Source organism: Streptopelia decaocto (genome assembly GCF_964273445.1).
Source record: "Streptopelia decaocto genome assembly, chromosome: Z".
NCBI lineage: Eukaryota > Metazoa > Chordata > Aves > Columbiformes > Columbidae > Streptopelia > Streptopelia decaocto.
The window spans coordinates 72200946-72211629 of NC_138657.1; the positions used below are offsets into that span (position 1 = coordinate 72200946).

General features: G+C 55.5%; 1 protein-coding gene across 4 annotated transcripts; it reads left to right on the plus strand.

Annotated features, from left to right (window-relative positions):
• The first annotated feature begins 605 nt into the window (after positions 1-605).
• On the plus strand, positions 606-10550 carry FANCG (FA complementation group G). 4 transcript variants are annotated; one of them, XM_082075196.1, is made up of 14 exons: positions 606-726; positions 995-1085; positions 1757-1888; positions 2495-2688; positions 3389-3557; positions 4655-4785; positions 5144-5290; positions 6116-6276; positions 6518-6584; positions 7415-7752; positions 7882-7937; positions 8792-8929; positions 9795-9927; positions 10272-10550. In XM_082075196.1, the coding sequence occupies exons 1-14, from the start codon at positions 640-642 to the stop codon at positions 10387-10389; spliced, it is 1962 nt and encodes a 653-aa protein (XP_081931322.1). In that variant the 5' UTR covers positions 606-639; the 3' UTR covers positions 10390-10550. The 4 variants fall into 4 exon arrangements, with proteins under 4 accessions (XP_081931322.1, XP_081931323.1, XP_081931324.1 ...); XM_082075197.1 differs by having other exon boundaries at positions 3389-3542; XM_082075198.1 differs by lacking the exon at positions 5144-5290.
• Positions 10551-10684: the final 134 nt, after the last annotated feature.

Here is a 10684-nt window from a genome sequence, read left to right on the forward strand (position 1 = left end):
GGAAGTGGAAGTGATGCTTGAGTCTCTGCTAGGCAGTAGAGCCTTTTTTCCTTCAAAAAAACCCCAAAACAGGCAAGTTGGCAGCACCCGTGCACCTGACAGCGTTGCCTCTGAACTACCACGGTCCCTGGGGTTGGTGCCTCTGCTTGGGCTGCCACTACCCAACCTCGCTGCTCTGTGCCTGGCACAGGGACGGCAGCCAGGGAGGGTTGGCTTCGTTATTAAATGACTCATTAATTAATTAATTGGTGGTGGGCGAGATTTGCAGTCCCAGGGTGGTTGTGGGTCTCTGGGCGGCTGTGAAGCGGATGCCTGAATAAACCCGTGAGACCCAAGCCGAGTGATGCTCGTCTCCTCCTTCGTGCGGCCGGTGCGGACAGGCGGGACTCCCGGGTCGCCCCAGGGGCTGTCTGGCGCTTCCGCGTATTGCCGAGCTTTCGGCTTCCTCGGCCACCGTCGTTCTGGCGGGGTGCTGAGTGGCTCCACCCCTTCTCCCCACGCTTGACTATTTGTTACCTTGGCGACCGCCGCTTCCGCCCTGTCCCGCCCGCCAATCTCAGCGGCTCCGCGGTGGGCGCCGGCCAATCAGCGTGAAGGCGGGAGGAGAGCGGCGCGCGCGGGCGGGCAGCGGCCGCAGCCATGAAGCGGCAGCGCGGGGCGGCCCCGGAGCCGGGCTGCCTGCAGGCCTGGGCCAACGAGAGCCAGGCCCTGGCCGGCCGCTGGCGGGTGCGACGGGTCCCCTCTGCATCCCTCCCGCCCTGTTCCCCGAATCCCGGGGCTGCCGTTTTCGCGGCCGCTCTGCCTCCGGGGCCGGTTGCCATAGGAACGCCGCCGCCCGGGGCTAGGCCGCGGCCTTCCCGTGGGGTGGGGTGGGGTGGATGGGAGGGGATACGACACGATACGATGGAATGGATGGGATAGGATGGATAGGATGGGATGGCGGGGCCCGGGCCGGCCCCTCCAGCAGGCCGGCGGGTGAGAGTGTCCCTTGCAGGCAGCGCAGTGCTCGGGGCCCGGCAGAGCGTTGTCGCTGGAGGTGCGAGAGCAGCGAGATGGCTTCGGGGAGCTGCTCCTGAAGATGCGCGGTGAGTGGTGGCGGGGCCGCCCCGCCCTGTGTCTCGCCTTCTCCCCCCTGCTGTCGGCCTGGGCACGAAGCACATCAGGGTGGAAGTACCGGCTCCTGGGCACTGGCATTGAATGGGCTGCAGCTCCCATATCCCAGGGCTAGAAACAAACTTGTGAAGGGAGCAGGGTGAATTGTTCCTAAGCTGAACTGGGCCTGCAAAATGATTAAGGCTCAGCATGGATCTCTGCCTAGTGTTTTTGCTGCAGGTTGTGGGCAGAGCTTTGGGGTTTCTGGAGAAAATGGGCTTTTGGGAAGCTGGGGAAGGGGCTCCCTGACACAGGTGTGGTATACGGGAAGCATGATGACAGGGAAAAAGAGACAGCATGGAAAACCTGTACAAAAGGGTGGGTGAGTGTTGGAAGAGGGTGGCCTATTGATGCTCCTTTGGGAGATCTGAAAGGCCTTAGTCCTGGAGGAATGGATGACTAAAGCTGTGTTGGCACTTGGGGAAGTGACACCTGCTGTCTCTCTAGCAGTGCAGTTCCCAAGCTGTTAAATCTCACCATAACAGAAAAATACTTTCTAGGACATTTCTATTGTTACAAAGCTGGGTGATGACACCTTAGTGTGCATAGTTGTTGGGTTTTTCCTAGCCAGCTTAATTTCTTGTTGGGTCGACTATGATCACAGGGCTGCCAGCTGCTCTCCCCGCCCTCCCCCTGGAGCTTACCGTCCTCTATAACTACCTGGCTTTCACTATGGGAGCATCCGACTCTGCCATTGAAGGAGAAGCAGAAGAAATACGCCAAGGGCTCCTCAGGGGTAAGAAGATCGTTCTCTGTAGGGGGGTTCCTTGAAGCAAAGAGATTGTTCTCTGTGCTCTGGAGGTGTGTGGTGGGTGGCCTGAGGTGCTGTGGCTGCGAGCAGGGAATCCCGACTCTGCCGGGAAGGGTAGATGGTGGGGTAGCTCATGGCCAGGGACGATGTGCAGCTGACTGGCTGTCTGCTTGCTGCTCCCTGCAGAGGTGGGCCAAAAGGTCTTAAGGGCAATGAGAGTTTTCAAGGCGTAAGGTGCAAAATCTCTAGCAAAGCTTTAGTGACAGTAGGAAACTAGTGTTTTCTTTAATTACGGTGTGCTGGCTTCAAAGAAAACTCACTGAAATAGGATCTGCAGTGTTGGCAAGTGGCCTCGGGAGGACTCAGCAGAGCTGGAGTCGTAGCTCTGAACCCTGTGTTGTCTCCTGCGTGTGCCACCATTAACTCCAACTTGGTTTCCATGCTGCTGAGTCTGGGCAAGCCCTGTAACCCCATTCCTTCCCTGGAAAGAGCCCGTGCTTGCTTGAGGCTTTCTCTCCCTCTTGGAAGGATGTCTGTTACAGGACACCAACCTGTTGTCTTATGGCTGGGCTTTTTTGTTTGTTTTTTCAGTTCTGGAGGCTTTTGGGACCTGCGGGCAGGATCTTAGCACTGAGGAGCTGTGGCAGAAGGTGCTGCAGGAGGCAACTGCAGAGGAGCTGCGGGCGCCTTTGCACCAACTGGGTGCCCTGCAAGCAGCGTGGTGGCTGGCAGCCGGCTGCCTGGGGAGCACCGCCGGCCTCCTCCGGCTCCTGAGCAACACCGAGGTAACTGGGCATGGGCCAGTGCTCCGCAGCAGGTTACCTGCACCAGAGCATCCGCGCAGATACAAACGTGCGCGAGTTTGCCAAAAGAGGCAAAGCTGGCATAAATACTGTGCTTGTCATAAATGCCACTCTGCAAAATGTTGGTGTGGCATTTGGAGAGCTGAACCATCAGTGCTGCTCAGTCAGGGTGAGTACTCCTCTCCCTGGGGTCCCAGCACAGCCTAATGGCTGCAAGTGAGTTAATGGGTCCCAGAATATCTTCTGCCTGTTGGGGCCCTGGTCCTCCAGGTGCTGGAGAGGAGATTGGAACAGCTGGAAGGGGGCTGCAGGTGGACTTTCAGCCTCTGTATGGAGGAACTGTGAGCAGTGGGGTGCGGAGGAACCTTTCCTGCTGATTGTGAGGGCTGTGTGAAGTCTGCTGAGGGGCCCCACCTTTTTTGAATCTACCTTTTGGATCTACCTTGCCAGGAACCTCTCAAAGTGCCCCTCGCTCTGAGGTGGGAGATGCTGCCATAGGCCAGGCAGGAATCACTGCAGTGAGTTGGTTGCACTTGAAGCGGGGGTGTAGTAGGACATTGCTCCACAGCACTGTGAGCACTGTTGAAGGGTTTGGTGTGACCTCTGTTTCTGTGTGCCCTGGGATCAGTGTTTCCTGCTTCCCTTCAGCGTTCCCTGCTCTCTCTCCTCTGTGTATTCACAGGACCTGGGCAGAGCTCACTGCAGCGAGGGGGAGAATGAACTCCTCTCCCTACTCAAGGCATGGGAAGTACCTGCAGATGCGTCCTCCCTGTCCCTTGTGCAGAGTGCCAAGGAATTGAAAGAGGTCCTCTGCACCTCAGCAGCCTTCCTGCAAGGTTTGTGTGGAGCAGGTACTCATGCCAGCGCAGCCTCACACTGCTCTCCTGTCGCAGGACACCGTCTCCCTGCCCTTATCCTGGTTTTTCTTCCCAAGCAAACTGACTCCTGGGGTTTTCTGGGCTGTTCCTTTACAAGAGGGCTGGGGCTGAGCCTCTGGGTCTCAACTTTACCATTTGGTATCCAAAGAACTTCTTGGCTTTTTCCACAGCTAAGGCTTTCTCCGCACAGTCCCGGGGTCCCTCTGCCTGTCTGAGCCCCACAGTGATGTTGTATAAAGTGGAAAGCTGGCAGGGAGATTATGCAGATTTTTCTTTCTCCTGTCTGTCTTCTGGCCCATCTTGTTATAAGTACATTGTTCCCCTCAGATTACGGTGCTGTGGGAGCCACGTGAAGCTGTTGTGTGGCTTTGTAGCCTGGTGTCAGGGCAGGTGATTAATCTCATCTCGCTGCTGTGTTCTGTCCAGCTCATGGTTTTCCCACGCTCGCTATTTTGACAACCCCAGCAGCTCTGGGGGCAGCCAGCGCAGGGCCTTCCTCCCAGGAGGGAGGGCAGGAGCTCCTGCCCACAGGCCTCTCAGAAGCCTCTGCGGTGGTGACAGCACTTCCAGCAGGGAGGTGGCAGATGTGACTGTGATGTAGGCATCCCTCAGAGGGAAGCCTGAAATGAGGATCGGAAGAAAAGCAAATACCATTCGTGGCAAATATTCATGAATTAATATACCAAAGCATCCTGCTGGGAAATGTCCCAGATGTGCTGTAAAAAGACTGAGATTCCCCATCTGCACGGCTGTCACTGCGCATGAATGTGCTGGTGGACCTGCCCAGCCCCTGTGTCAGCCCCTGTTCAGCACCAAGGCAGGTATCGTGGTATCTGGGCTTTGAATATGCGATGATTTCTGCTAGATGTTTCCACCAAGTGGCTTGTTCTCTTGCAATACCACCAAACCAATGTGGGCAGCTTGGCACCATCCTGCTGTGCATTGCTGGGTGCGGAGGGGATCAGATGGGTTCCTGTGGCACTGGGAAGAAAAGGGCACGTAGGCTTTTTTTGGGGACCAGCTGGGGTGGGAAAGGGGGCCACAGAGCTGAGGTGTTGGGTCTGTCCTAGGGTTGCAGGAGCTGGAGGCTGGAAACTTCCCCACCGCCCTCTCCCTCCTACAAGAGGCCACACGAGGATTCTGCTCCAGGAGGGTACTGGCCCAGATTTACATCTGTCTTGGCTGCTGCGCTCAGCGAATGGTAACGGCTGGGCCTCCACGGGGAAACGCAGTCAAGAGCAGGGTGGGGAGGCTCAAACTGATGTTCGTGCTGCCTCTGTGTGGTTCTAGGCTGCTGCAGGAAGGCGAGGTCTTGAGCAAAAGTTGCTCCTGTGGCCCCAGCTGGAGAGCTTCAAAATCTGGGCAGGGATTTTGAATGCAAAGGGTTGCTGCAGAGAGAGAAGCTCAAAAGGCAGTCTAAGGAATGTGGCCTTTGGCTAAACCGCTACCCTTGCTTAGTGGGGATTGCTGGGGAAGCAGAGCAGGGATCCTGACCCCACCAAACAGTAAAGATGTCAGCAAGATGTCCTTGTAACGTGCACCTCTTCCCATCTAACCAGGGCAAGCCTCAGACAGCTCTTCAGCACCTGAAACGGGCCTTCCAGGTAGACTGCCAGTGCCTTCCCGCTCTGTCCCACACCGCAGCAGTGTTTCACGAGCTGGGGGAAACTGAGGCGGAGCTGCAGGCCCTGACTCTGCTCTATGAGGTTTGTCAGCTTCCTGTAGTTCTGAGTTGATTTTTGCCCAGGAGAGCCTACACAGAGCTTCAAGCAGGCTCCTGCCTTCTGGGAGGCTGTTTGACCCTGGAGGGGTCCCCAAAATAGACTATAGTGATCCAGCCATGGTGCTGCCTTCAGCAGTAGGTGGGAAGGAACCCAGCAAAGTCTGAAATTCCTTCTCAGCACCTGGCATTTTGATGTGGCAAGACCTTTGGGTCCCAGTTCACGTTCTTACTGGCTTGGCAGAAGAGGTTACACTCCCGTGTTGGAGCCTATCGGTCTCTTAATAAAGTATCTAACAGTCTAAAGGCCTTTAAAAGGCAGATTGTGCCTGTGAGGGGGTGTGCATTAGCCATAGCAACCTTGGTCTGTTTGGGAGGAGCAGATCACAGCAGTAGACACTGACTTAGCTCATCAGCTGTTTGAAATCCATAAGATACAAACATAGGTGTGGAGAGGGATCTCTCACTATGAATGGCCTAAAGTCTGGCCTAACTTAGGTCTGTGACTGCAATGGGAGGTGGTTCTAGGCAGCTCAGAATAATCTGAACTGAAAACCTGAGGTGATCTGGGTGATCTTGCAGATCGGATGCCATGTGGCAATGAGAAGTCTGCTTGTCCCTCTGTGATCCTGGTTGCTTTTCCTAGAAGCAGCTGTGCTGTACCAAGTGAGAACAGCGTGGCTGTGCTTATGCAGTGCAGTGCTTCTGCTTGTCTGGGTGCATTTCCAAATGCCAAAAGTGGCAAGTGATTGCAGCTGCTCTGGACTTGACCAGCTTTGTCTTGACCATATTTACTGTTCATCTTTCACAGGCTCTGGATGAAAACCTTGCAGCACCTGCTTCCTGTAGTCCATATTTCCTAATCCAAACAGAGCTTCTTGTTCACACACCACTACTAGCTTCCCTTCTTCGCCGTCGCCACCCCTCTGAAGTGAAGTACCTGCTGGCACAGAGGTGTCTCCAAGAAGGGAGGTAACAGCCCCTCTGGTCTACTTGGAACATGCTGCTTGTTTGGGCTGTGGTTTTGTCTGTGTTCCTGGAAGTTGTCCAGTTTGGCACTGCTGTTGTAGGTCTGCTCAAAGCATGGGTATCGTGATGAGAGTGATTGTGGTGCAGAGAGAACCTGCGGGCTGGTGATCCAGATTCTACCCAGCTGCTGTCACTTCTTGGGGTCCCTCTGCTCCTTCGACCACATGTCCTGTCCCTGTTGCAGGGTGGCTGATGCAGTGGAACATTACCTGGATTTTATGGCTCTGCTTCAGCAGGGGCTGCAGCAGCAGGTAGGTGTTTTGGTGAAGAGCTCCCTTGGTGACTTGGTAGATGAGGTTTGAATCCCCATCCCAAAGCCTGGGCCCAGGTGTCACCCGCTGGACTCCATGTCTTAGTGTCTAGTTTGAGATGTGAAGGAGACGAGCTGGGGGCTGGCACCTCTGAATTGTGGCATATCTGCCTTTGGATTCAAACCAGAGACCACTTGGCTACTGCTGTTCAGAGAAACAGCTTCCCCTTACCTGTAGGGAACATCTGTCATTGGGGTTTTGGATGTCCTTCCCTTCAAGAGTAGGGATTTCACAGAATCACAGAATGGGGTTGGAAGGGACCAACCCACCTGCTAAAGCAGGTTCACCAGAGCAGATCACACAGGAATGTGTCCAGGTGGGTTTTGAATGTCTCCAGAGAAGGAGACTCCACAACCTCTCTGGACAGCCTGTTCCAGGGCTCTGGCACCCTCCAAGTAACAAACTTTCTCCTCATATTCAGATGGAAACTCCTGTGCCTTAGTCTGTGCCCGTTGCCCCTCATACTATCATTGGTCACCAGTGAAAAGAGTCTGGTCCCATCCTCTTGACACTCACCCTTCAGATATTTATCAGCATTGAGAAGATCCCCTCTCAGCCTTCTCCATGCTGAGCAGGGATTTACCACCTTGTCGCTGAGCTGTTAAGTGCTTCACAGCTTCTGCCTCCTCCAGCAGGCTCCAGTGTCTGTGGGAGTGGGTCTGAGCTTTGCTGAGCAGCAGCTCCGCGGTTCCAGTAAGCAGAGGGTCATTCTGCTTGGAGAGTGCGCTGCAGTTCTGTGTCTGAGCCTGGGCATCGCTTTCACTCCCCAGGTGCCCCTAGATGGTGGCTCAGCTCTGCCCAGGATCCCCGAGGTGTTCCTGGAAGCGGCGTCTGCCTTGGAGCAGGCTGGGAGGCACCGTGATGCCATAACTGTGTGCGAGGAGGTCATCAACCGGACGACTAACCTGATCCCACAGATGTTACAAGTGGAGGAGATGCTGGAGCAGCCCGAGTGCCCATCACCAGGGGTAGGGCTGGCAGGTGGACTTCTGTCCCAGAAGAAGGAGAGTCTGTGCTGCCTCACCTGGAGAGCAGCTGGATACCTGCACCAGGGCTGCGCATGGGCCACGCTGGGTGAGAGCAAGGAGGCTGTAACACAGTTCAGCAGGTGACAGAGCCTTGCAAGGAGAAGGGGCCTCCCCAGCTGGCAGCAATGCCTGGCGGGGGACCAGGGCAGGGTGCAGCTCATTTCCCAGCCTGGAGTGGTACCAAAGCTCCTCTGCCCTCCCTCCCACAGGTGCCTTGGTGATCTCTTGCGAGTCCAGCTCTGTGGGTCTGGCGTTGGACCGACAGGTAGGACACTGAGCAGCTGGTTCCTTTGCGGGGCTGGGCTGAATCGGGATCTGTGTGATTGGCAGCAGTGGGCAAAGGAGCAAGGTTCCAGGCCCAGCGTCACCTCTGGCAGATGCTTGTCCCAGAGTGCTGAGCTCCACATCACACCTGCCTTTGGAAGGAATGGCTGGTTGAGTTGGAGCAGGGTTTGGCCTCAGCTCTGCCTCCTTTCCCACTAAGTGACAGTTAAATGTGAACTGGGAAGCTTTTCCCATCCAGAATTCAGGAGAGAAGGAGGGTGTTGGTCACTTTTCTCAAGTAGCAAGTGATAGGACAAGAGGAAATGGCCTGAAATTGCACCAGGGAAGGTTCAGATTGGATATTAGGAAAAAATTGTTCACGGAAAGGGCTGTGAAGCACTGTAACAGGCTGCCCAGGAAAGTGGTGGAGTCACCACCCCTGGAGTTGTTTAAAAGATGCACAGACGACGTTCTTAGGGGCATGGTTTTGTGCTGGAGTTAGGTTATGGTTGGACTCAATGATCTTGAGGGTCTGTTCCAACTGAAATGATTCTATGAAGAGATCTGTACCGGTTGTGCAGGTGAGCAGCCAAAGGCCAGGCTGCTGCCAAGGTCACTGTTCACCACCACCATGAGCTCTTGGCGTTCTTCTGTCTTGCACTCTCCTGCCTCCCAGCCTCTCCCAGCCTGGTGGGGAGGCTGAGCTCTGCCCCTGAGGCTTTGGGGACCTGCAAGATGAGCAACACAAGTCACTGTTAGACCAGTCCTGACTACTGACCTGCCTCAGCCTGCTGGGATGAGGGAGGGAACATCTGCAGGATGCTGTCTCCAGGTTTGTGTGTCTTTCTATGCCAGAGACTCTCCTGCCAGAAGTGGAGGTGCTCCAGAAGATCAGGTTGCTCGCTCTCATTGGGAGGGGTGCACAGTTCCTGGAGCTGGGGAAGCACAAGGAGGCCTTGTTGGATTTCCAGCATGGTTTGCAGATCTCGCCAGGTAAGAGGCTCATTTTGTTGAGGAACAGAAGGGATTTCCACGAATTTGTCCTGGGCTGTTTTGCTGTCTTCAGCAGAAAGGCATTATGTTCTAGACCGCACTTACTTGGACGCCAAGGACCACAGTAGTGCTACTGGCAATGTTATTGCAAACATTGAGGTGCTTCTCTGGGGCCTGGTGAGCTCACTGCCTTGGAGGAGCAGACCAAAACTGTGGTCAGAGGAGTGTATTGGAATCCTACACATAACCTGTGTCCTGAGACCGCTTGGAAATGTCTTGGTGTCCAAACCTCAGCTTGGTACAGCCAGCTTTCTCCCAGAGCAGGTCTGCTTTCCCAGAGGAGCAGCTGGACACTTGCCTCAACCTAGAAAGCAGCATGTCCATGCCTAGCCATACAGAGGCCTGTCAGGGAAGATGGGAGCAAAGCGGGGAGCCGTCCATGTCCTGAGCACAGCCAAGGCATGGCTAGTGCTGCTTCCAGGGGTGACCTCCCCTGCTTGGTGCTCCAGCTGTGCTGACACGCTGTGGGGGTGCGAGCTTCACCAGGATCTGCCAAACCCCCTGGTCACAGTCTTGACCGAGGCTCCCTCCCTTTGGGGGTGCAGACCTGCCTGCAAGGAAAACTCCGTGTCCAAACAGAGGTGTGGCTGGCTGTGCCATCGGGCTGATGCCATCTGGCTTGGCTGCCAGCCACAGGGTTAATTACAGCCTGTGACACTGTCTCCTCCCCATTACACCACTTCTGCTCACGCTCACTGCCCTCACCTGGCTCCTGAGCTGCTTTTGCAACACCCTACAACCCACAGCAGCACTGGGGACCTGCTCCTCCCCTGCTGAGGGTTGAATTCCCCTTCATGTCTTGCAGGTGACCCAGCTGCTGCCTCCTACCTGGTGCAGGCCTTGTGGAAGCTGAACCGAAAGCAGGAGGCGGCTGCTCACTGGCAGAAGTTCTCCCAGAGCCCCGCTGGCGAGAACGGGCAGCATGAAGGGCAGGGAAGGTGCGTAGAGGGATGGGTGGGATCTTACCCAGCCACACAAGTGCTCCAGCAGCGCAGCCTGTGTTTCAAACTGTGCAGATGGTTTGGTTCAGCTCTCGTTAGCCTGCATCCACAGCATAAATGTGTCTGAGGAGCTTCCCCCCCATGTCTTCTCTGAGAGACCACGGGCTGTGGCTCTGCAAGGACTCCCCTGTGGCACATATGAGCTGACATGAGGCCCAACGGGAAGGCAGAGGCTGAGGCAGAGCCAGGGGGGTCTGTGCAGCACAGGGAGCAAACTTCTGGTCACACCATGTCGAGGAAAGCTGCAGCCCTTGCTGCCACAACGTTCCCTTCTATTTCAGGCGCTTCCCTCTGTACCTGGTTTCGTGTCTGAAGCAGGCGATGTTCCCACACAGTGAGTCTCTTGCCAGAAGTATACAGGATTACCTTGGGACCACAAACCAGGACCCCTTGTGCTAACCCGGTCAGTCTCCCCATGCCCACCTGCTGAAGTCTCCCTGCGCTGGGCTGGCATGAGGCCTTTAAGAACTCCTCCAAGGCTCAGAATTACTCTTGGATAAAGCTGGATTCCCAAAGGACTGAAATAGAATACATCTTTTCTAATAAAAGCCTCAGCTCTAGTTTAAGTGCCCTTTTCCCAGAGCAAACCTTTGCAGTCACGGCCTTGACGCTGCCTGAAGCTGCTCTGAACCCACAGGCTGTGTCCTATGTGTGTGGGAGACCAAGGGTGGAGATATCCCCATGCCTTTGATGT

Coding starts and splice junctions, on each gene's coding strand:
- FANCG (XM_082075196.1), top strand. CDS start 640: ATGAAGCGGCAGCGCGGGGCGGCCCCGGAGCCGGGCTGCCTGCAGGCC. Junction 1,086..1,756: donor GCTGCTCCTGAAGATGCGCG/GTGAGTGGTGGC, acceptor CTATGATCACAG/GGCTGCCAGCTGCTCTCCCC. Junction 5,291..6,115: donor CCCTGACTCTGCTCTATGAG/GTTTGTCAGCTT, acceptor CATCTTTCACAG/GCTCTGGATGAAAACCTTGC.